Below are 25,812 nucleotides of genomic sequence, written 5' to 3'. Positions count from 1 at the left end.
AAAGACGTTTTCCCGAATGTAACTGATAATGCAACGCGGTACAAATAGAAGTTTTAATATCTCAGATATAACATACTTCTAAAACTTTTCTGATATTTTACGTGATAAAGTATATTACACAGTACATGTTTTGTGTAAAATAAACACACATAAAATGACTTAACTAAAGAAAAATATGGATCAATGTTTCTTTCTACGCGTGGGAGTATGAGGATGAAGTAATGTATGTATGTTTCACTTCGTCAACACTTATCGATCATTAATTGTAATAATTAGTTAATTTTTTAAAAATAAATTAAGGAGTTGTTTAAAATTATATTACTATAATTTAACATTTGTCTCGTGAATTTGTATATTGTTGTATACTGTTTATTTTCATTGTTTATCGTATTTTAAATATACTTTGTAGACATCTTTTTTTTTAACAATTATGAAATATAGTGTTTAAAAGTTTTATACGTCTGAAAATTATTTAGATATATCTAATTTAAAAAGCAAATTAATTAAATTAATAAACATCTTTTTCATTTATTTTATAATACTTCAAGTGTTTTAGTTTCACTTTTGTTTTTTATTTGAATTATTCTATAAAATCGATATTTTCATTTATTCAGTTACTTTATTAATATAACACGCTACTAAAATTACTGACATTTTTCCTTGAGCTTCTTTATGAAAATAGCATATATACATATACATGTATGTATATTAGTTTTTAAACGTTTTTTAAATATCATTGAATTCTGTATGTATAAAACAAATCAAGCATTATATGGTACATATAATAAAAATTTGTTCTATTATCGATTCATAATTACGGTTTAACATCGACTAGATAAATGTACTGGAAAATGAACGCCTCAAGTTCAGGGACGTATTTAAATAAGGATACACCAACCGATAGAAGTAACAAAGTCAATACCGCGTTTTATAAAATAAATAACTCATTATTAGATTATATGACATTATTATATATATGGTAACATCCTGTAATGTACATTAATTGCTAAATTACAATTTATTGAAATATAAAGTTAAAAATAACGTGTAAGTATTATTCGTTAATGTTTGATATAATATAGGAAATCGTTTAATAAAATGAGATAAATATGTAACAATTTATAAGAGATTTTTATCAGAAAGTCAGGAAATTATAATGCAAAATAATTTTTATGTAAATTTTATGGAAAAATAATGTCACACGAGAATTCAAAGGCTTAAAGCATGTTAAAATTATACAATAAAAGAGGATAAGGATTATAGTGAAATATTTGATAAGTAATAAAGTAATTTCGCAGGATCATGAGTAACTTAAACGTACATTGTCCGCCATAGAGACGTTAGCGCGCTTAATTATTAACAAGACTGTATGGGCAGCATCGATGAATGAATCCTGTTGCGCAGACCGGTAGCTTTCATTGTAAAAGCGTCGATAGCTAGCATATAGTTAGTCAATTTTACGGGGTGAATGTCGATGCGCGAGTTTTTGGCCAGTATAGTTTTTTGTGATTTCAGTGAAAAATAGGAACGAAAGAAATTATACGGTACGGTTATATTTTGGCAAAATGATTGATATTTCAATTGTGGAAGATGTATTGGAGAAGATACAGAAAAAGAGATGTTTTCGAAACGAAAGCGACGGTCGGTAAAACCTAAAGGGAGCAGGCGTGGACTGCGAGTTCGAGTCGGGCGTGGGGATGAACTCTACGGGGAATGCGAGAGGGAGGAGGACTAGGGCGCTTCCTGTGGTTGGCACTAGCCTAAAAAAGCTCCATAAACAGAATCGTGGCCGAATGTCTTTTCAATGCAACGAAAATGGTGAAGTGTGGGAAAAAGTGGGCATTGAGTAAAGGCTTCGACAGCTCGAACCATGACAGAGGCGTCAGAGGAGTAAGTAATATTACAATGTCTGTGATACTTTCTGACGATTGTTCCGCTCCGAAACCTGAAATGTCCATGACTATGGCTTAAGTTTTGTGCTCCTTTGATATTACGTTTACAGTGCGGCACCTGACAGTTCTGCCTGACCTCGTCCTACTAATTCTCCTGTCAACATTTTCGACACTTATCAATCATTGCATTTCAATTTCCTCAAATTTTACATGATCCTTCAAACGATTCTTCTCTTCTTAGAAACGTGTCATGATCGCTGAACACCTATAAAAATTTACACGAGTAAACGTATGATTTCGATTCAAGTGTTGGTGTGTTATCCTCTGTCCGTGTAGGGGTGACCGTTCATTCATTAAATCGATGTCAGCGCGTAACATCTGCTATCTCGTACATAATAGCGATTCTTCGCTTTCGCGTACATATCGGTCTTGCGCGTTTTTACAATATCTTTAAACCAATCTCGATCTTTTATTAGTTCCAATATTTCTTACCAAGTGTAAATTTATGAATAAAATTTCATTTCCTATAAACCTTATGTGACAGAAACAAATTCTTTATACAGCTGTGTAATATTGTTAATTAATATTTAAATATATTATTAGTTTTGTTCGTGATAAAAAAATAATAATATAAAATGCCATAAATATGCTTTTACTTTGCATTAAATAATATATGTAAGTTTTAAATATTTTTCTAAGAAATTTTTTAAGCAATTTCTAATAAGTATGTTTATGTTAAAAAGTGTTATTGTTAATTAATGGTCACTTTGCAATTTCTTAAAATTTTATTTTTAGTGGTAACTATTTGGTGAGGGTTCGTGCCCAGGTAATGACAAGGGATGATAGTTCAGGTGGTTGGGTTCCTCTAAGTGGCGGTGGTTTAGCAAATGTTTCGGTTAGACGAAGACCAACTTCTTCAGGTGGACATCAGTCTAATAATACCAATGCATCTGGTATTTCTACTACGACTGTCTCTATTACTAGCAGTATACAATCTGTATCAACTACAAGTGTTACTAATACCCAAAGTCATGGATCTCCTAACAGTTCTCCACCTGGTGCAACTGAGAAGATGCATGAATACCTTATTTATGGGAAACGCATCACTGATCAATCAGTAATATATATATATAAATATATTTATTAATAATTTAAATATATTGTAGTATGTGTATTTGTTGTAAAATATGATACAGAGTTATTTTCTTTTCCTAGGTTGTTCTTAGCTGTACAATTAAAAAAGATTTTGAATATAATAAGGTAATGCCAACCTTCCATCACTGGAGGACAGGAGAGAAAAAGTTTGGATTAACATTTCAAACAGCTGCAGATGCAAGAGCTTTTGATAAAGGTGTTCGCACAGCTGTTGAAGAATTGTTAGAAGGTAAATTGTTAATTTAACTATAGCATCTACTTCCATTATAACGATAGAATTAATATATCTTACAATATAATGACATAAATTTTTATTAATTTTATTCTTCTGCTACTTTTTATGGAATGTACAAATGGTAAGGATACCAACGTTATTTTAAATATTAACTTATAAATGTTTACTTCAAATAAGGTTTTAACAATATATTTTCTATAATTCAGGGTTGACCAATACCACATTATATGGCAACTCGTTAGATGTTGGGGATGAAGATGTTTTTATGGTATGTTATTTTGAAAAGAAATAGATAAGATATATCAACACATTTAATATTGAATTTATTTCACAGACTTTAAATTTACCTGTGGAACCACCAGAACCACGTCCCTCATCGGATACACCTCATGGAATAGTACGACTGTCCAATTATCATTCCCAGTGTTCAGATCTTCCTGATTCACATAAACCTATTCATTATATTGGTGGACCATCTATAAAAGTGCCACCATCTCAGCATCCTTTGGCATCAACTGAAGATGTTGGATCAGATAGCTACTCTTATGTGCAGCTCACAACGCTTAATCATGAATATTTATATCCCATCATCGGTGATCATAAAGGAGACCGATTAAATAGACATAATACCGGCAGTTCTTTGAAGAAACCAGATATTATAGTATCCCAACCTTCTAAAAATACTATGAAACGTAATATCCGATTACGATGTAAACATTGCCAAGAGCTGTACACAGAGCAGCACAATCCTAGGGGGTCTTGTGAATACGCACCTGATCCTATTAGACGAGGAATCGCAAAAATTTCGTGTCTGTCTTGTGCTCAGGGTATGTTATACCACTGTATGAGTGACGCTGAAGGTGATTTTACCCAAAATCCTTGCAGGTGAGTAAAATTTTTGCTGATATGTTTGTCTAAGCTATTTTTTTTTATTCTTTAGAACTACTTTCTCAGTTGTATCATAAAGAAGCTTTCAAATGTAGGTTTTTGATATCTATAATGTATTCGATAGTTATTCATTAACTAAATCGTTATTATTTACTTTTGGGATGATTATCAAGACATAGCTAAGAATACATTATAAATCAATATTGAATTGTGCAGTTGTAGTACAGAAGAAGGATGTGGACGCAGATGGTTTGGTTTGGCATTATTATCACTGATCGTTCCTTGCTTGTGGATTTATCCTCCACTAAGAGCTGTTCATTGGTGTGGCACGTCCTGTGGAATGTGTGGAGGACGTCACCATCCGATGGAATAACTGGAGGAACCCTTTGATATCTCTGCTTCATACTCAGTTGAATCAACTAATTTTTCTTCATCACGCGGAGCTGTGGCTAATGTGTATGAATGTCATGATCTGAGTATGGGCCGTTGTCAGAGGTATCAAAGGGGTAGACAACTTCCAGTACATGCACTTATCCATCAGCGTCATCTCTGAAATAATTTGTTTTTAAAAAAGAAAGAAAAAAATAGGAGCGCAAATTATCGCATTTAGCCCTGAGATCATGTATATTCCATACATTTTGTATATTTTATTAGCAAATGCATTATTTAGACACATCTGTACATTAACAATTTGAGAATGGACATCGTTTAGTATTTACTCTGAATGATTGATCCATAATAATATTATCTGGACTGACCAAGTATTTGTGATACATGGTGCACACTGTGAGAAATCAGTCAAGAAACGAAATGTAATTTGTTATTCCCAGTTTGAAAGCTAGTTTTCGCCTCATATAAAAACGATAAAGAAAATGTTTGCTGTATTATAAGATTAAATTCTGCTGCTATTATCGAGAAAGATGATTAGACAGAAATAAATTAAAAGTTTTTATTTTATTATAAATAAGTTAAAGATATTATTTATTAATTTGTACTTTGTATTGTATTTCGAATTTCATGAAACAAATTAAAAATAATGTGTAACATTTTATACACATAAAATTATACATATTACTTAAATTAGCTTTATCTTTCCTTTTTTTTGTTTTTAAGGTAAGATTTTGTACATTTTTTTGTATATCTGAATCCAATATTGTCAATATTGATAAATTTGTTTTTTAGCATTTTACATAATTTTACTAGAAAAAATAATTTGAATCGAATTCAATTTATTTTTATTCAAGTACAGATTTTGAATCTCTTTTGGTAATTAGCACAAACTGGTTGGTAAAAGCTAGTTGCACTTTCACAAATATGTATTGAAATTAATGACTAAAAATTGTATCATGTTTTATAAAGAAATTATACGATCATTCGGGAATGATTGTGAATATATGTAGTAGAATATAATTTTGTTTATATATCACTAACATGCAATTCTGTTTTTAAGGATCTTTTGTATTGTGCTCTTTGTATTTACAAAATATCAATATTTATATAAACTACATAGTCAGTTATCTGTTAAATGGAACTTCTTACGCTACTATGTTGGCACAGTGTTAAATGCTAAATAATATCAGTATTTACTATTTACTAGCATGGTACTTTTAGTACTACCAATTTTATTGTTACTTCATGCACAATGAAAATAAGTATAAGAAACTTTAAGTACATGTATTGTCAGTTTGAGGCTTGTTATGTATATTGGAATATATTTTCAGTTTAAAACTAACTATATCTATATTGAAGGATAGTAAACTTGGTTTGCATAAAATAGATTGTTTACAGAAACATGAAACTTTCTATTTTATAGTGTATTATAGTTCTTTAAGATACCTATACATACATGTATATGGCATTCTTTAAAAGATTCTGATTTATTGTATTATTTGCATACCTAATTATTTTTTTAACTACATTAGTAATTAGGAGGTAATTCGTTTCATTCTATATATTTTACAGTAATTGAATGATATGAATATATCATTGTTGCATATTTAGGAGAGTAAGATATTTTTAAAAGAAGGTCGTGGTTGGTTTTTAGCAATAATTCCGCTTATCGAAGATCTGATTATGTATGCTTTATAAATAATTGGCTTTACAAACCATAATGTGTGGTTTTAAAGGTTTATTTGTTTTAAGAATCCATATTTTGTATTCAAATTTTAGTTGACAAAGAATTAATTCTGATCTCATTAAATTGCTATAAATCTTTAAGCGCAACACAAAAGCATAGTTGTTTTCTGGTTCATACTACATAATTATAAATGGTAATGCAGAAAAACTAATAATTTAAAATTGAAGCTTCTAAAGTGACATGATAGATAGAATCAGTGAACATGATCTAAATGTTGTAGGATGTTTTTACATCATTTTTGAAATACAATTTCTAATACATATGCGATACAGTCAGATGCTGCTTTGGAATAACAAAGTAAATTAATTACTAAATGGCTTGATTAATAAGACTTTTGCAGACACACTTAATTAATTTAAAAGGAGAAATATGTATTTTAAAAACATACATAAAGAGAAGAATTAATTATTATTGTTCAATAAGTTTCATTATGTCTTACGTTTCTAGTCCAATAATAATAATTTATGTGTTTAGTTCATTTATTAATTAAAACTTTTTTATGTCAAAATTGTCTTATGCTGAAAACTTTAAGTCATGTATGTATAAATCTTGTATATCTGTGCAGTTAATGTAGTTTTATTAACAAATAGTGAAAATTATTTGACATAATGTATTATACATATTTAATCTCAATTAATTTTAATTATTTTATTTCTCTTTTACTCTTAATCCGATCTAAAATATTTTTTATATTTCTTATTTAACATTAGATATTAAAATATCTCTTATAGTTTACTAATCTTATATGACATGATTAAATACTACAAATTGCATTGGCATAACAAATCTTATATCTGCTTTTGTGAGTTGATTACTTCATGATTATACTTAATGATATCATAATATTTTATCTCTCTGAGCTTCATATAATTTTTTAATATATATATACATATATATGATTGCTGTGGTTTCCTAATGTTTCTAATAATTTTATTATATTTGTTTACTTCGCAAATAACTTGTAAAAACCTACAAAATTTAAATAGAGACGGACAGAGAGCAGAAATATCCATTTAATAATAGATTTAATATCTCTAGACAGCAACACTCTCTTATTCATAAAGTCAATTTTTATATTACAATATATTCGTTTTTCATATATTAATATCTCATTAATAAATATAATATAGATCTTAGTTTTGAAAGCAACAGTTTTGTGTTGTATAAGATAAGATACATTTAATATATTACATATAACTACTAAATTAAATTTAAATTTGTACATGCTAATTCTTTTAACAGAAGGAAGGGAGAGTATTAAATACAACTTATAATAAAGATACTTCCAAGAAAATAATGATCTTTCATTTTGATAATATAAAAAATTGTATTTATACTTTTACTTAATAAGCTCAGGGAGATATACAACAAAAGTGGTATAATTAGACTTCCTATATACAATATGCGTTTATCGTAAATTGATTAATATCAGTCAGGATTTATTTTATACAGGAAATTTTATATAAAGATCTTTAGAATTACAAATCCACAAAATTCGAAAGAATTTTATTTAAAAATTTGCAAACTATGTAAATATTAAATTGTTTACTGCCATAGAAAGTCGATAGTTTAATTTTGATATCAAACAAATTTTTTATTTTTATTGATTCAAAGTATTCCATTGATACATTATGTAATGTAGACAGTCTCTTTCTGTACAATATTTAATTAAATATCATGACCCGTTTTTAGTTACAAATAAGTACAAAAAATTATTTTTTCAATAAGTCCGTTGTGATGACTCATACCAAATGAGAGATACATATATAATCATATTCACAGTGTAGTTTTGTATGACATTGTATGAATGTACTTCTATTTAAATTCTTTTACTTATGGAGTATGACTGTAGGTTGCGATTGATCTGAGATATTATAACGTGTCTATAATTATAGTGATCAATAATGAGCAGAAGATATAAATAAATATAGTTTGTACGATAATTATATGACAATGTTGATGATAATAATTATCGACACTGATATGTATGGATGCATGAAAAGAAGCGCAAGTTGCGTAAGCATATATAACGAGCTAATGAACGTGGGAACGTATGCACATATAGATACGAATATGTATACATAAAGTTATTGTGAAAGTTGTCAAACTGGGAAAATGCATAAAGGTGGTGCCTGCCAGAAATGGAAAACATGTAAACAAATTAGTGGCAGTGCTCAAAAACGATCAGTTTGCAAAAAAACTTATAGGGTATTTTCACTGATAATGTAAATGCTGCAAGATTAACAAATACAATTTTAATTTACAGATTCATTATATCATAAATGTTTAAATCTTGTATCATTGTAATTAAAAATATGTATCATAATCCAAATGTATAAGAAATAAATATATTGTATCATGACAAAATGTCATATAAATCAAGTTTGTTGTTCTAAAAGTTTATGAAATACATTACAGTACATTCTGGAAATATGTTTTCATTAATCATTGATCACTAAAATATATATATATGTCTGAGATGTAGGAATAACGGGCCTTTCTTTTGGAATTTTGGGTAGATTTCCAATATTTTGGGTTAAACTGTTTGTTTAAGCTGATCATTATAGTATTATAACAGTGTTATAACAGTATAACAGTCGGAACCCGACAAACCCGACATATATATATATAAAAAAAAATAACTTATGTGCTACATAATATTCAATTTATATTACATTTACATTTTATATATAATATATAAATTTACAATTATACTAATTAAATGAATAAAATATGTACATATTAAGCTAAATACAAAGGAAAAAATTTATTAATGTGGAGCTGGTGTGTGGCCATCTACATAGAAATTTCTTGTTGCTTGAGGCAGTTCTAATTCTATACCATCTAATTCTTTTGTTAATATAATTTGACAACCTAAAAATATAAAATTGTTTCAACATTTGATCAAATTTACACATTTGCACTAGATGAGTTACATATGTGTCATTCAGATTTCTTTACTAGAACCTGGATCGCACATGTATGAGTTTTTTGATTGTGCTAAAATGCTCTGATTCTGGCGTCAGATTGAGATCCAAATTCCTCAGTGCAAATGTGTTAATATTAAATATTATATATGTCAAACTTGTTTTTGCCTACCTAATCTAGAATTTTCTTTTAAAAATGGAGCTAAATCTAATAAATCCTCCTCTTTTTCTTCAGCTGTTGGGAGTTTATCCATATAATCATGATGTACATATATGTGACAAGTGGTACAAGCAAGAGATGCTTCGCAAGCACCTTCCATTTCAATTCCATATCTATGGGCTAAATACAGTACATTATCTCCCACTTTCCCTTTTATAGGTATTCTTTTTCCCATTTTATCAATAAAAGTAACATTAACGCTATAAGATTTAAAAAACCACATTAGTTAAGACCTAACATGATAAAATCTTTATTTTTTCATTTTTATATGACAGAATTATAATATTTATATACAAGGAATGTATATGTAATTTTACCTACATATCAGCTTCTGATTTTGGGTCTTGCATTTCATATTCACCATGGAAAGAATCTGAAAAATATCCATTAATCAGGTAAAATAACCTTTTTTTTAGGCGATTAAAATATATACTTCAGACATTAAGATTATTTGTAGCAAATAATATTTATATATACATATATATGATTAATAAAATTATAGTTACATTCCGACGTATGAATATCGAACTTTGATATTGTTATTATCTGATTCCTTGGTGAAAATGATCTTTTTATTAGATTTTTCCATGTTGAAAGCTTCAGAAGAAGTGTCATTTTTATATAATTTTAATTCTACGTTTTTAAACAATGTTGTGATAGTACCATGCACATTTTACAAACAAAATACATTTATTTCATTGATCATAGAAAAGAAAGATCGAAAACTTGTAGTAAAAACCATAAAGATATTGCAAACGTCAGTGTTTAATAAGTACACACTATTGTTTTATATTATTACTAGTAAATTCAAAGAAATTAATCTTTCCTTAGCTTATATATAGAACTAAATTAATTTTTCAAGTGGAATTTGATTTTGGGTTGAATTCTACTTTAGTGGTCTAAAAATTATAGACTTTTTTATTTGCAATCTTGTAGTTTTCGACGTGTAGAATCTGAAAATGTAAGTTTTAAGTTGCGGAATCTACTAGTTCAAAAATCACGACTATGTCAAACTGAGAATTTTTAGGGTATTTTGTTATGTTAACGCCATGTTGGTTTCTATCCATGCTTAATCCAATGAGTGGATCGCATAGTTAACATCTGATTGGACCGCATAAATGAGCATTCTCATGCTCAAGATTTTCGCTTATCTTATTCAAAAATGTATCTTTGGATCGTTCTCATCAATGATACCATTATATTAATGTTGTTATATATAAAAATTCGCGAACGGCAAACTAAGCGTCATTCAATCCTTAACTGGCCGCGAATTCGATTTTGTTTTTTGCATATGCAAACTCTCGGAAGCTGTAGTTAAAGTCGCTAAAAATTAGTTTGTACTAACGTAAAGAGATTGGAAAATAAGTTCTAGACGAAATCAAAATCAAATTCATTTAGCTACACATTCTACACAGTGACTGATTCTTTCATATACGTATCCTTTTGCAATCAACCAGGTAACACCAACATATGCAGAACATATGCAGTCAAACACATTTGACTTACTGCGTCAAAATAACCGCCATTCGCATGCAGTCAGTAACTCCACGGACTCTACTTATTGGACGAATTATGGATAGAAACCAATATGCTGCCAACCTAACTTGTAAAATACCCTATAAAGACTCTGTTTTACATAGTCATAACTTTTAAATCAGTGGATTCCGCTTCTTAAAAATTGCAATTTAGTATTCTATACATCAAAAACCAGAAGATTGTAAATAAAAAGGTCAACAACTTTCAGATCCCTAAAGTAAAGTTCAGGCTGATTTTGTAATTTGCCATTGAAAGATGAGATATTTAAAAAGTACTTGTGCATATAGTGTAAAATGTATTCGAAAAGTTGGCATCACTTCGCGCACATGTTTTTTGTAGTAGTGCACTTTTCAATGAATTTATGTGCGACAAATGCTACTCTAGCTCCTGATACTAACAAAGTATGAAAGTATACAGTTCGAATTATTACATCTTTTGTGTATTTTAACTTTGTTGTTGTATTATTAGTTTTTTGTAAGTGCTTTAAGAACCTAGAAAATTGCCAGCGATGCAATGTATCAAGCTTTCATCAGTGGATACCGTTTGGCCGAAGTGTCACACGGCAAGCCTTATTATGTTTACTGTATTGAGGTTCTGGAGTCCGAAAGTGGTACCCGATACTTTATTGAGAGAAGATACAGCGAATTTAATGCGCTACATCGTACGGTATGTTATTTCATTGTTTCATATCTAAAGTCTTAATATTTGTATCAAAATGATGTTTTTGATTATGCAAACAAATATATCACCGATAAATATCTAAGTATACAATGTGCAAATAGAGTCACATTGTTCGTTTTTTCTCTCTTTAACATCAATATTTTTAATTATTCTTCTTAATTTCAATTCTTAATTAATTTTAATTCTCTTCCGTTCTTCGAATGAAACAATAATACATATGAATATCTTTGGAGATCGTGTTGGTATTCCTTTTATGTATAATAAGTATCGTCGTAGAATTGTAAGTAGTTAAACTTTCTATCTTCATTATGATTCTCATGTTGCGATGCAAGAAAGAGAGAGAAACATATGTATCTTTATCCATGTCTTGAATATTTTCTGCTTTGCATGTACAAGGATAGCGATTTCTTTATTAAGCTTTCTTTCTCCATTCAATTTCGTTGGCACGAATAAGTTAGATCAGTATCCACGAGGATGTACGTTATTACAAAATATTAAATAATATGTACGCATTATATAATAACGTATATGCTTATATTTATATCATGAATTATGTTTGATACATTGACGCTGTTTTTATTGCGAGAATACTTACTATATGATAATATTTATGTTGTGACTTCTTTCGATTCAGTTAATTTAGTTCTTAATATGACGCATATGTAATTTAGGGAATAAAGTAGAACTGAATTTGTCCTCATCATATTCGGTATAATATTCTCTCGATAGTGTACTATTAGTTATATTAATAACTTGTTTTATCAGCGTGTTAGCGATATACGATGTATCGACTAACTATATTGTCAAACTTCTACGTATATGCAGTTAGTATTTTCGAGCTTTTTTAGAGCGTAACTGGATTGCGTGAAAGTTGCATGCGGAATAAAGTTAGTGGTAAAAATATCTAATACGTGTGTGCAGTTATTTATTTTCAATCATGTTTCAAATCGTAAGTTACATCTACATAAAGAATTGACAATGTTTCAAGTTCTTTTTACGCATTCAAATAATGTATAAATTTTTATTTCTGTATAATCATTTAAAAAGTAGCAGTCTCACTTGCGTTATTGTTATTTATCAGAAATAAATACAACATTTTGGACATAAGTTATTTTTTTTTTTTTTTACGTATTTTTACTAATTAACTATAATTTACGCAAAATCAACCGTATGCGTATAAATGCATACAAATGAATAACATACCGACTGTCCGACATACTTTATGCTATTCATGTTTAACTTTTCAAAGTTCTACTAAACTTTATTTCTCAAAATATTTAAATTTTATCCATCGAGATTCTGCTACAGTACTTTCCAAATTTTAACATATCGCTATCATTATCGTATATGGAGTTTATTCGTATTTCTTTGATTATAGCTGAAGAAAGAAAACGCGGATGTTGCTCCGTTTCCGCCGAAGAAGGTAAGAAATTCCCAACCGAAGGTGCTTGAGCAAAGGCGAGCAGCATTGGAACTGTACATCCAGAAAATGTTAAGGCTCTCAGCCACTAAGCAACAGGTTCTCAATTTTCTGGGTATAGAAAGTCCAACACCTGGCGTGCCGTATAAAAAGTATGTACTCATGCAAGAGAATTTATAAAACTCGTTAACTTTGTGAAATATTATATCATATTAGATATTGTCTTCGTTATTTTGCTACTTTATTTTAGGATCACGTTATTAGATGATTTTATAAGTAATACGGGTTTTCCAATATGTGTAGTAATTATTAGATTGCGAATGTAGTAAACTTGGTCCTAAATATAGAAATGTATTTGATCCTTACAAGAGTTTAACCATGTATTAGTACATTCCGCGACAAAACGATATCACACCCTCTAAATTGAACGTTTCTGCAACTTTTACATAATAATAAATGCATCCAATTTTAATATTCAATGATTTTTGGTGCATCATACATATATATATATAATATTTGATGCGTCTGTTACTATAAAAAGTTGTACAGCAAGTTCTTATTATCCAATTTATATAACAAACGTATTTTTCAACATATTTTTTTTCTTTTCTAAAATTGTATGCCATTTCGAAAATCTCATTGATCGTGGGAAATATTTTTCTGCTTTAGCACGTACAAGGATACGGAGGGAGAACAATACGTCGACACCAGTGCTCTTGGCCATCAACCTGTGCTAACTTTCCATTGTGATCCATATGTTCAGTCGAACATTACATCGAACAGTCTTCCAGATATCGTCATCAGCGGAGTCCTTTTGGGTGTATACAAGTCCTAAGAAGCTTATCCTAAGCTTCTGCTTGTTACAATATCTTTTAAGAAAAGCATAGAAAGGATTACGCGTTTCGTGAAAATCTGCAGCTCTATATTATTATAATTCGGATGAAAATTAGGAAGACAGTTTTTGCTCGTTCCTCCTTATCTCGCCAGAGATAAAAATAAAGCGGTTCCATCCTGTATATATATATATATATATATGTATATACATTAACGCTTCGTTGTCAGGATACGCGACAATGTGTAATCTCTTTCGAAATTCGATCAACGAAGAACGTAAGAGAGAGAGAGAGGAAATGGAGCTTGCATGTGGCGCGATCGCGTTTGTATTAATGTAAAAAGACCGGATTTAAAACTAAGGATTTTATACACATCTATGTAATTAAGGGATTTCACAGAAGAAATATATGCTTTGATATATTTGAATCATCGTCTTGTTTATTTCATCTCATTATTTTCAGAGTTTACATTACTTGTGACATTCATCTTAATTCTATTTAACTTTATCGTACTGGATATCTGGATTGTAAATGTAAATGTAACTCATAAGCGGATCTCTTGCGGTATTCTTTATTCGCATTAATTCGTTTACTACCGTTTACAGTAGATATCACGGACACTCGATAAAAATCCATCGTCGATATACCCGTTAGGTCATTGCTAGATGTATCACGATGGCATTTCCTTCGCGTCGGGGACACAGCGTTTTTCTTTTCCCTGCGAGATGTTTGGCTTCGAGCAACGATTAATGTCGAACGATTTTATAAATATTACCGTGAAAAAAGGACAGGTTTCTTACTGTTTCCAGATAACGATATGCGCTTCTCTTTTTTCCCCTTTATCAATTTTCTTTCTTGTTGTTGCTATTGGTGTTAGACGATTACGCGATAGATTAGCGAGTGATTCATCTAGCGTCTGGTTGATAGAATTATAGCCTCGAGGTTAATTTGTTATTATCATGAAATCGGACCTATCGATTCCCTATCCTTGAATTTCTTCCTGTCGAACGCTAAAGAAGAGTAGACAGACGGGCAGAAGCATGAAACGGGTGAAAACGGTGAATTCAAGCGATGTAATTTGTTTGGTCCACTGGATCGGGCGTGTTTGCGTTGCACTCGACGCGCAGTATTCTCATTCTCGATGTATGTACTCGGGCCTTTGCTGAAAAATAGGAAATCTCTGTTTCTTTCGGTTTCGCGGTCGCGACGTTCCTTTCTCGCGTTTTGTTTTTTTTTTGTTTTTTAGAAAAACTTGAAAAAATGAGTAAACACCGCAAACCGGAGACGCTGTGACAACGGTAGTAACCATGTATGTATGTGTGTATGTATGTATGTATGTATATTGGCGATAGTAGGACCTTGTTTCGTATGTACAATCATACAACGTATTTATGCTGTTACAATTATTACGTTATGATAATAAACTGAACTTCCCAAAAGGTAAACGCCTCGTTTTTCTTCTTTTTTTTTTATATCAAATGTACCGCATTAAATGTGTATGTAATTATATACAAGCTCCTCAGTCTTGTGCGAAGTGTTAGACGATTTTAGGTTCTAGCACTTCCGCCTCGATGAAAACTAATCATGACGAATATTATATTACTTCTCGAATCATTTCTTTTTCTGTCGAACGTTTCGTTTCTTTTCTTTCCTCTTGTTTCGATCGTTCTCCCCGTTGTATTTTCTCGCTATCTCGTTATACGCGATCGTAGTTACCGTATAACGAGCAAACCAGTCGAAAGACGATTTTTTTTTTTTTTTTTCATTTTTCATAATGTGACCTGTGCTTTCGTCACGAGCTGGCGGGATATACAAAATTGATCGTTGAACAGCTTATAATGTTAATAAACGTTACATCGTAATTTAGAAGTTTATTGCCCGTGCGTGGCAGTTTGTTTCATTGAACTTTCGATCGATTCCCATTTTGTCGGTCGATCTCGATTACACTCGTTTTCTTATATATCTTTCTGTAATTCGAAACGAAACGAAGGGAAAATCTAAACGATAGGTACACGCGTATTTATTCGCTAACTATAAAAGAATTATAAAGAAAATAGAGAATAGATGCAGATCTCTTTTCAAAATAAGCAAATACAATCGCTTTATGATTTTCGACGGGTGTGATTTTTATTATTACCAGTACCAATAACGCATCTCTAATATCTAATGAATTACTTATATCATACAAGTCTCGAGGTGTAACTTAGAGAAAAATGGAGCTGTTGGTCGCCATTGAATCGCGGACAGTATAGGTCAACGCATCATTTTACAAGGCAATGTACTCTCAAAACGATATGGTAAAATCATTTCTGTCGTTCATGGATAAAACTTAATAAAAAAAAAAAAAAAAGAAAAAAAGAAAAGAAAACAGTAGCATTAAACGGTAGTAAATAATACTAATGGTAATATGTCAAAGGAGCCGTTATTATCATTTCTATACGTATATACATATATACGTAATACTTATGATTTTTCCAAATGAAATGAGTATTATTGTACAAATCAGAAATTTCATATGCCGTTCCATATGCATACAACTTGCACGCGTGTTTGGATGACGTACAACGTTAACCCTTTATCTGATCATGTCACTCTTAAGCAGCAGTCTTCTTACACCTATATATCTTTCTGGTTGCTTTATTTCGTCGTATCGTTGTTATGTACTATACGTACGTGCATACCGCTGCTCGAATATTTCCATTTATCAAATAAAGGATTAAATGTAGATCATTGTTTCTGGGCGTAACAACAGGCGTACTTTGAGCAACCAACCGTTTTTAATGGTTCGTTCACGCGTCGACTGTTTTATTAACGTTTCTTATCGACACTTGGACGATGACTTAAATAAATAATAAATGCAACGCCCTGAAATGAATACACTTTAAGGATATTATACGCGATGAGACCGAATAATCGTATTATCTGATCTAAACTATTCAAATATCTAAACTATCGTTACTAACATTCAAAGAATCGCCTATTGCTTTCAGAATTCGAAGTGACCGTAATTTTAACGTCACTCCGCAACTTTTCTCCGCTTTCATTGCACAGTGAACGCGCGAACGAAAAGTTCTCGATGGTTTTATAAACCGGTAGAGAACGATATCAGCGATGTTTGCATAGTATAGCTGAAGAACAGCGCGGTTGGATGACTCGTTTTATGTGCCTTTATCGATTACTTCTACGTATATGCCATCGTCTACGTCAACGTGATTCCAGCTACACTCTAACTAATATTAATTAGGGCTACGATACTATGTACAGAAAACGCATTGCATTGGCACAGCAAACATGTGTGCCTGGACTGCCATCCATCGTTTCGACGCGTAGCGTACACCCGTGTACTTAGCTACTCATTCGTCATGCTCTCGTATCTTATCATAGCGAAATAATCGTGACGTATACATTATAAAGATTTTTCCATTCTATTGTAACATTTCCTATCGATTTTCTATTCGAACAATTCTTTTTTTTTTCTCATTCGATTTTATCTTTAGTCCAATGAGAATATCTCTGCCCAACTTCTACAGCTTACTACACTCGCTGTGTTTCGTTTAAAGGTAGTAAGTTATGTTACTGACATCTTTAGCAAAATATTATAGTTTACCATTTTTTTTTTCGAGCCAAAGAAACATCTTCTACACTTTTTTTTTTGCAGTCACTGCTATTTTCTATTGTTGGGCAGATCCGTTTGTACTATACGATACGATTATTTTCGAAATTATATTCGAGCGGTAGCATTTTGGTTTATTTACGAGTCTTTTGCAAAGATACAATCGTTTGATTAATATTTTTTACAGAACGTAAAACTAAATAAAAAAAAAAAAAAAAACAAAACGGCGTCAGCATTCCATGCACGTGGTAAAATCAACTGATCGGTGTTTCCCGGCACCAATCTCCAACGTTCTTTGTGATTAATTATAAAATACAGTAGATTGCGGTGAGATTAGATAGTTTCTAGTACAAACGGTTCACTTATCAAGCATCGTTCTCTATATATATTTATGATATGAAGTTAACCAAGATCTATGCATTTATCGTGTACGTGTTAGTAATTTCTAAAGTCCGAACGAAACAATTAAGCGCGAGTTTTTATTGTTACAATAATCGATGAATGAGAATATTTCGTTTGTAACTATTTAAAAATGACGTTGTGTCAATGAATTATTGTTATCAAAATGGATAGCTTAATATATATGTTTGTCGTGATAATGGTTCCACGACAGATATCTGCCAATGTTGACGATGTTACAAAATGAACGTTGTAAAGAATAGATTACAAAGAGTTTAACTGATCCACGTAATTACGAAGACATATCAACTAATAGTTTTAACCAATAATTACCTCGTTTATCGAGTTTGACCAATCATTTTGATAAAGCATTTCAAGCGGATTATCATAATTGAAAATATCAGTTGTAAAGCCTGACAAGCCTACGTTATGACTTAAGATTTAAGCTTTTAAGAATTACGTATATCTTTTTGTCTCTTTTAATGATGAATTAACGATGAATTATATAATTTTCATGACATAGGATTATCGGAGATCGGAGAAAGCTTGTGGGAACATAAACGTCAGATTATCCGAGAAATTCATCGATTCGGTCGATTTTCGATATATCATTCGTAGCTTCCGTGAATAATATCGAAGGTATTTAAGAGATATGATTTACGTTCGTACAAAAGTGCCTTTTAAATTAATCTTTATTACTTGTTCTAAAGCTTACTGCGCGTTTAGCAGTTTTACTTAATTGCAAGGCATAGTATCGATACGACTTTCCTGGACTCCCAATGGATCGTTCTTCCAACGATCATCTTCGTCATTCATTTTCAGAATATTTTTATCCAAGCCATTGTGTAATATCAAAAGGAAAGGGGATCGTTACAGTATACGGAACGAGGCTACGTGATATAAAAAATAAAGGAATGCTACTTTCACGCACGTTATTCGAATCTACAATAATACTTTGTAAAGGAACAGGCGATCATTAACGAACGAACCATAGAACTTGTCCGGCTTTACGAGGAGTTAACAATTATCGAATATTCTATAATAAACGCAAAACACGATAGACTCAAACTGACATGATTCTAAATTCGCCAATCGTTGCGAGCTTTCATTGATTAATCTCCGAAAAAATCCGACGACCTTAACCTTGACACGCGATATCAAGCTCACTCTCCTGAGTAACCTTGAACAGGTTTAAGCCACCGATCATTGGTTATTAAAAAACTATTAACGAAAAAAAATTGAAAAACCTACCGAAATTTTCTCAGAAATCTGAACTTCTTCGCACCAAGTGTTTTCACATTAGTTATTTATGTTAGTATTGAAATTCACCGCAGAAGGAACTAGGGTCTAACCTAACCTAATTCCGCATTTTCTGAACGTTGGACAAGACACATCATACGTCGTGGATACAAACTTGGTATATTTATATTATTCGCGTTTGTTTATACGCAGAAATGCGATAAATATTTCGCAAATATTTCCGTACTTGGTACGGCAATGTTTAGATTTCTGGGAAAATTAATTTCTTTGTTAATAACCTTTTGATAAATAACGATCGGCGACTTTAAACTTTTGGAGGTTAATCAGAAAGGTGATGGTGGTAACACACGTCAAGCTCAAAGTTATCAGACGTGAATACTTCTTCGGAAGTATTCGTTTGCTGCTTATCAATCGATTGGCAGTCCTGGCTTCTACTTGGAATGTTGTATTTACTTTACCTAATTAATGCGATCGTTATTACGTTCTAACCTAGCGCTAGCGCGTGACGTGTTTCCGGCTTAACAATATGCGTCGGTAAATTTTCGGTGAAGATTTCTTGCGTCGGATGAACGTCGCGTCGATTCGACTTTCAAATGTACAGGAAGGGAAAGAATCGCGGGAGCGTCTACGAACTATGCAGAGAGAAAACGTTCCCGGTTCACTGGAATAACTCGAATACGTCCAAATTATTCGAATCGTTTGAATACTTGACCCATTGCGCGAGATATCGCGGAATCCTTCGAAACTTTCCAACTATGGCAAGGCCGATTTTCTGAGTAAAACGGTCGACTCTCCCCTTACGAATTCGTTTGCCACCCGCAAAATGGATTTCTTCCCTCGATCCCTGGCGCAAACCGCGCGGAAGATTAGCATCGGGTTAACGTCGTTCGAGAATCGGTTTCTGCCTTGTGAATTCGATTTTTCGTTGAGTCAATATTGAAATGTTTGTCACTGTGTGTGCTGATTGTTAATTCGTGACAAAGGGGAACGTTGGTTAGCTAGATTTTTGAAACGTAGACAATAGAAAGTGACAATCGTGTATGTAAACGTTCGGATCAATGTTTGTAACGAATCGACTTGTACGTTCTTCCGTGTAAGAGTCTTCGAATTTCTATGTCACAATCTCGTTTTTGTTTCAGCGTGAAAATTCGTGTGTAAATTTCTTCGAATATATTCCTACATCGAAAGTTTCATTTTCGTCAAATTAAATTGTTTTATGTTAAAAACATCGAATCACTTCTATAAAACTGCGCGTAATAAATCGTACAAATACCATTTACGCGTCACACGTGACTCTTGGCGCGTTTTTATGATCAGTTTCATCTTCTTTTTCCTCGACGTAAAAAATAATCTTATCGTTACGATCTCTCGATTCAAAGTGAACTCGAATATAATGTATAAACGATGAAATGCACATGCTCGGAAATAGGGCTAGCGTGCAAGCGTTTCTGTCTTAAAAATTAAATGAGAGAAATAATAAAAGTAAAAGAAAAACGAGTAGGAAAACATGATCGAGCAAAATCTAGCGTCCCCCAAACAGGGTAAATCTCGTTCTAAGTTTAGCGCGATCAAGTCAATTTTAAACGGAGTAATAATATGTACAATCGTCCTTACAATAACTAATCACGTAAACTCTAATAAAACGCTTTGTATACATGTACATCCATAATATTTTATACATATATATACATACGTATATATATATATATATATCTATATACATATATGTATATATATGTATATTTATATACCTCCTCGATTCCTCTAATTTAGAAATATTATAGCATATAACAATCCGCCAATATGACTTATATAAAAATTATATACATATATAACTTTCAATTTTATATATATATATAATTTCTCATCTCGACACAAGGTACCTAAGTTGGATGTGTTTTTTTTTTCTGTATAATATAAACATCATATTTCGTAAAATATTTTTTTTGCCGAACAATCAGTTGTTAGTCGTTCTTCGTGAAGTCGAACATTAACGAGATCATCGTGGGTGCTCGGCGGAATTTTAATTAAAAAAGATCGCGGACTTTCACAAAGACCGTCGAAAAAAGTGTGTAATTAGCTGCCTTTCTCGTTTAACGCGATTTTTTTCTCATTCGTATAGTATATTTTATCTATGCGGATTAAAAAAAAAAATATATGAATATATATATATATTTTTTGTATATACGTGTATATACATATACATATATACACACGCACATACACACATATATATCTATACACTCGTATATGTATGTATATATGTACATGTGTATGTGTGTCTATATATATAGACATATGCAATAATGGAAATGCGATGTTTACATATACATGTATCAAAGATTCATGCGGCACACGCGTATACATGTATACGTAAACAATATTAATGCGTACCACTGCTGTCCGCGTGACGAGTAGCGTAGCGAATGAATGTTCTCGACCTTGCTTCTAAATGATTTCAACGATAAAAAACAATTTCTACTTATTATGTACACGACTTTCTTCTTTCTTCCAGCACGCAACATCAGACCATTCTCTACGTTGCTCCTTCATTGTATTCAGACCGTGTCTCTCTAATTAATGGCCATTTCAATACGCGTATGTTATAATCTCTATCTAGCATGTGTGTTTGCGTCAAGCTTCCTCATTATTCGAATCGATCGTTTATTATTTCTTCTTTTCCGTGCTATTATTGGTAACGCTCAGTGACAATCAGTGAAAATCGATGTATCTACTTAGAATTCGTCTTACCGTTTCCTTTACTGTTCGAAGCATATCAGAATCGACGTGGCAGTGTTGGTTCATGAGAGCAGCCGGACGTTTGCCCATTGATATTAAAATCGAGGATGAAAAGAGCAGAGCGTACATGTATCCTCTTAACAACATCCGTCAAACGAAAGACGATGATATCTAACGATTTTCCAACCGTCCTAAAAGTCCACGAGTTTCTGAAACATCTCGAATATCCGCTTTTCTTGGCGTCTAAAAGCTGACGGCTAAAACTAATTTTCGCAATCGTTCCATCTTTCTATACCGACATGTTAATTTCACGAAGAACTAGAAAATCGAATCGCTCTACTTTTGCGATATCACGGCCACGTTTCTTGACTTTCTATATTCAGATTCCTCCTTTGTTCTCTTTCCATCTTACTCGATATCTGGGACAAACGTTAGCCGCAGTTTGTTACAGGCGCTCTATCCGCCCTTAAGCTGTAAAGGAAATATGCCCAGTGTTCGCTATTGTGCGCTAGTAAGACCGATTTACGCCATTGTCAAAGACATCTTGCCAAACACGCAAAGACTCCCCTTCTTCTTTCAAGTTTCCTCTCCTCCCGAGCTTTCTTCGAGGATACTTTGTCGTAGAGAACTGTCGTACACGCTACCAAGTTTTCGCTAAGGTGTCGGATAACACGCAGTACCGGCTCTAAGGAATACATACCACCAGCTGAAGCGAATCGCGCGAATGCGTTTATCTGAACCTTTGTCGCGTCCTCCTCTTCATTGATTTTATTATATTATATACTGATTGAACTTGGCGAAAGGAATTCACCGGAACTTTTCCTCCAGTTTCTAGCTTCTTGCAACATTTTCCCACAAAATCAAATCGTTTGGAGAAACGATTAAATTCATTTAAAACTATATCTCTATATATCGCACGATAGAATCTTTATTATCCGAATTTTTATATCTTGAACATTTTTATTATTTGATCGTCTCTTCTACGAAGATGTACTTTGCTCTGCTTTAAATTTGATTAGGGTACAGTATAGCGTAGCGTAGCATAGTAGTACGTATATACACAATTAAAATAAGTTGAAAAACGATCTCCTTTTTAAGACGGTTTCCTTTCTCTAAATACCTTTCTTAATTATACTAATACTTCTACCAGCGGCGAAAAATAAAACGCGAGAGATCATTCTTCTTAATGTTTCACCTAACACTGGAAGAAGAATACCAAATTTAGAAGAAACTCAAATGAAAATTCTGAAATATCTGTGCGATGAAATTACCGATAAAGGAAGATAGAAACTTTCGTATTACTTTTTTTTCTACTTATGTTATAAATATTCCTGTGTATTTTTTCTAAAACGTATAAAAACTATTAGCAGTTCGGGTATCGAAAGTTCTATCTTTCATTTCCACATTTATAAAACTTAAAACCATCTTGACCTCACGGAGGTATCCTGCAGTCAAATGAAGTCATCGATAATCGGATTCGAGCGATTCATTCGCAACGTAGTATCACTTCGTTTATCTTATAGAATAAAAATAAAGAAAAGAAAAAGATACACCTCCACACCTCGCCCGGAACACCGTTAACAGTGATAAATTGATTCGTAACACGTCCCAGCCAAAAATACATAACTTCTCGAAGGCGCCACAACGCGGTAAATGTTTCTTCCTTATTACTTTTCATTTTAATAACCGTACACGTGCTTCAACACCACGATTCTCTCTTGCTAATAACCAATATACTCACAGCACGGCAATAAGTGCACAACAATACTTTGAATAAGTCTTACATAAGTCTCTCTCTCTCTTTCTCTCTCTCTCTCTTTCGCTCTCGCGCGCTCGCTCTCTCTTTCTCTCTCTTTTCATCTTCACCAACTTATCATTGTCCTCTTCCACTATCGAATATTTATTTTTAAACGAAACGCATAAATGAGGCACTTGCCCGAATCTATACCGGCCGCATTCTCCCGTTCCTGTTTTATAAATCAGAAATTTGCCAACAATTAATATACGGAAGGCACGCCTCGTCTCGTGCGAATGCTTGGAACGTCGTTCCATGGCACCACGTTTCTCAAACTTTCACCCTTTCCGGTTGTCTCTTTGAATATTTTCTCTCTCTACGTCTCAACTGTTGGAACTATCTCCAGCTTTGTCTCGAGAATCGTGAACAAAGTGAATCTGATAGACATTGCGCAGCAAGCAACTTTTTCTTCGTGTAAAACGAGTAGTTTGTCTTTTTTGGCGAGTTTTTGTCTACCGGGATTTTCTTGGTTGCTTGTCAACGATCAAGGGGCCATGGGGGCCAAAGTTCGTAGAAGGTAGTTTGAGAAACGAGGATCCAAGCGCTGGACGCTTCGTCTTCGTCCTTAAATCACCGTTCTTAGGTTCTAAGCACCTAAACAGGCCACTGCTACGAACACAGTCTCTCCTCTGATCGTATCACATTACACAGCTACGAGTCGATCCTTTGTCCCATCGTCGTTGTTGCACGGTTATATTCCTTTTTGTGTGGCCTTTCATTTCCCATATCCTTCCATTGCCGTACTGGTGAGAAACGGAAAGGAAGAATTCGAAAATCGATCGAATTCCGTACAAAAATTAGCTCAAGGTGTGGTTGGAGCGTCCGATACACGATGTCGCGCTTAAAGACATCGGAAAGAGCCTGAAGTGATATACCTTAAAAAAATATTTTCAAAGTCCGCGTGTCTCTGTTCTCGCGATACATCTCAGACGATATGACACGTGACACCGGAAGTGGTCTTGCAACGTACACGGTCGGTCTGTACACGATCATGAACGACGACAAAACAGAAATACGTACATATCTCGAGTACACGTTCTCGAGGTATCTCAGGTAACGGCGACACTAAGTTTGCATATAACATCGTGGTCTTCTTTCGTAGTCTCGTTCTCCGTACAAGAACGCATACGGATCAAGATGTTTTCGTGATCACGAAGGATAGTTGCAATAGGAAACGCAAGAGCGATCGTGGAGGAAGAGAACTAACTAAACCGTTGCGAAGCTAATCCGCTCGGTCTTCGGTCCTTCCGATCGAAATCTTTTTTCTCTCGTTCGATCGCGGGACAACGGTGTTCTCCGAGAGTCGTCTTACGTTTCATCACGGGTTATCCAACTCTGTATTCTTCGTTTGAATCCGAAAGGAGACAACTTGCGTCACTTGCGCGCCGTTTCGTACGTCAATCCACGGCGGAAGAACATTGAGCTCGCACCGACGCGTTTCTTTCGACAACTCGAGCTCCTGAACAAACGACTCTCTCCGTCGGCCATCGATCGTGATCTGGGTGGTGGGCTTCGTCTGGCGTCGTACTGATTCCCCACGTACATCATCATGTCGTTAAAGTTCGGCAGGAACTGTGGATTGAACAGCGACAAGATTCTTTCGTTGAGTTCCCTGGGATCGCGAGTGGGTACCATATAATGATCGCGCGTGCTCGATTCGTTGCCGCGATTTAAATCGCTGATTATTCGTTGATGTCCCTGGCAGAGACCATCGAGACTGTTCGCGCTGCTGCTGCTGCTGCTACTGCTGTTGTAATCCTGAAGCTTGTTCACCGATTCCGTTAACGTTGTCTCCGTATACTCTCGCGCGGCGAACTGGTGGTCGTATCTTCTGTCGTAATCGGTCACCTTCGACATCGATCGTGAATCGTAAGGCACCCCCCTGTGGGTGGCAAGGAACTCGAGCGATCTCTCCTCATTGGTCACGCCTTCATAGGCGTCCTCGTCACGTCTGGCCAGATGATCAAGCAGGGAACCGGCGGTGACACGTGCCAACCGATTCTCCTCGTCGACGTTATCCAGATGATCGTCGTTGTCGTCGTCGTCGTTGTCGTCGTCGTCGTCGTCGTCGTCGTTGCGATC

At 33.2% G+C, this 25,812-nt stretch overlaps 5 protein-coding genes across 9 annotated transcripts in view; 2 read left to right on the top strand and 3 right to left on the bottom strand.

Moving 5' to 3' along the window:
- Positions 1-92: 92 nt before the first annotated feature.
- LOC100747012 (sprouty-related, EVH1 domain-containing protein 1) lies at positions 93-4,762 on the top strand. Of its 4 annotated transcripts, XM_033321104.1 has the most exons (8): positions 93-223; positions 1,516-1,890; positions 2,688-3,009; positions 3,108-3,276; positions 3,392-3,403; positions 3,489-3,550; positions 3,617-4,167; positions 4,387-4,762. In XM_033321104.1, the coding sequence occupies exons 2-8, from the start codon at positions 1,871-1,873 to the stop codon at positions 4,541-4,543; spliced, it is 1,293 nt and encodes a 430-aa protein (XP_033176995.1). In that variant the 5' UTR covers positions 93-223; positions 1,516-1,870; the 3' UTR covers positions 4,544-4,762. The 4 variants fall into 4 exon arrangements, with proteins under 4 accessions (XP_033176995.1, XP_003490122.1, XP_003490121.1 ...); XM_003490074.4 differs by lacking the exon at positions 3,392-3,403 and having other exon boundaries at positions 3,525-3,550; positions 4,387-4,543; XM_003490073.4 differs by lacking the exon at positions 3,392-3,403 and having other exon boundaries at positions 4,387-4,543.
- A 4,188-nt stretch (positions 4,763-8,950) lies between these two features.
- On the bottom strand, positions 8,951-10,515 carry LOC100745942 (adrenodoxin-like protein 1, mitochondrial). The gene is made up of 4 exons (XM_003490064.4): positions 9,961-10,515; positions 9,776-9,827; positions 9,407-9,654; positions 8,951-9,181 (listed from the first exon to the last, which is right to left on the bottom strand). The coding sequence occupies exons 1-4, from the start codon at positions 10,067-10,069 to the stop codon at positions 9,078-9,080; spliced, it is 513 nt and encodes a 170-aa protein (XP_003490112.1). The 5' UTR covers positions 10,070-10,515; the 3' UTR covers positions 8,951-9,077.
- Positions 10,516-11,274: 759 nt separating this feature from the next.
- Positions 11,275-15,158, top strand: LOC100744851 (sorting nexin-24-like). The gene is made up of 3 exons (XM_003490056.4): positions 11,275-11,656; positions 13,050-13,243; positions 13,761-15,158. Exons 1-3 carry the CDS (start codon positions 11,504-11,506, stop codon positions 13,924-13,926), a joined length of 513 nt encoding a protein of 170 aa, XP_003490104.1. The 5' UTR covers positions 11,275-11,503; the 3' UTR covers positions 13,927-15,158.
- Positions 15,159-17,401: 2,243 nt separating this feature from the next.
- Positions 17,402-25,809, bottom strand: LOC117151738 (uncharacterized protein DDB_G0283697-like; the record flags this gene model as incomplete). The annotated part of the gene is made up of 1 exon (XM_033321085.1): positions 17,402-25,809. A coding segment is annotated over one exon (705 nt), but the record flags the coding sequence as incomplete, so codon positions are not given.
- LOC100742752 (semaphorin-1A-like) overlaps positions 25,674-25,812 on the bottom strand; it is a 388,591-nt gene continuing 388,452 nt past the window's right edge. The window contains exon 16 of one of the 2 annotated variants that reach the window (XM_024368161.2): positions 25,674-25,808. The gene's annotated coding sequence lies outside the window, so the exon portion shown is untranslated. The other variant, XM_024368160.2, reaches the window with a different exon arrangement.

Source organism: Bombus impatiens, unplaced genomic scaffold, assembly GCF_000188095.3.
Source record: "Bombus impatiens unplaced genomic scaffold, BIMP_2.2 scf_0389, whole genome shotgun sequence".
NCBI classification, from domain to species: domain Eukaryota; kingdom Metazoa; phylum Arthropoda; class Insecta; order Hymenoptera; family Apidae; genus Bombus; species Bombus impatiens.
The sequence above is the reverse complement of the archived record's forward strand: the minus strand, read 5'-3'. Positions and strand labels throughout refer to the sequence as shown.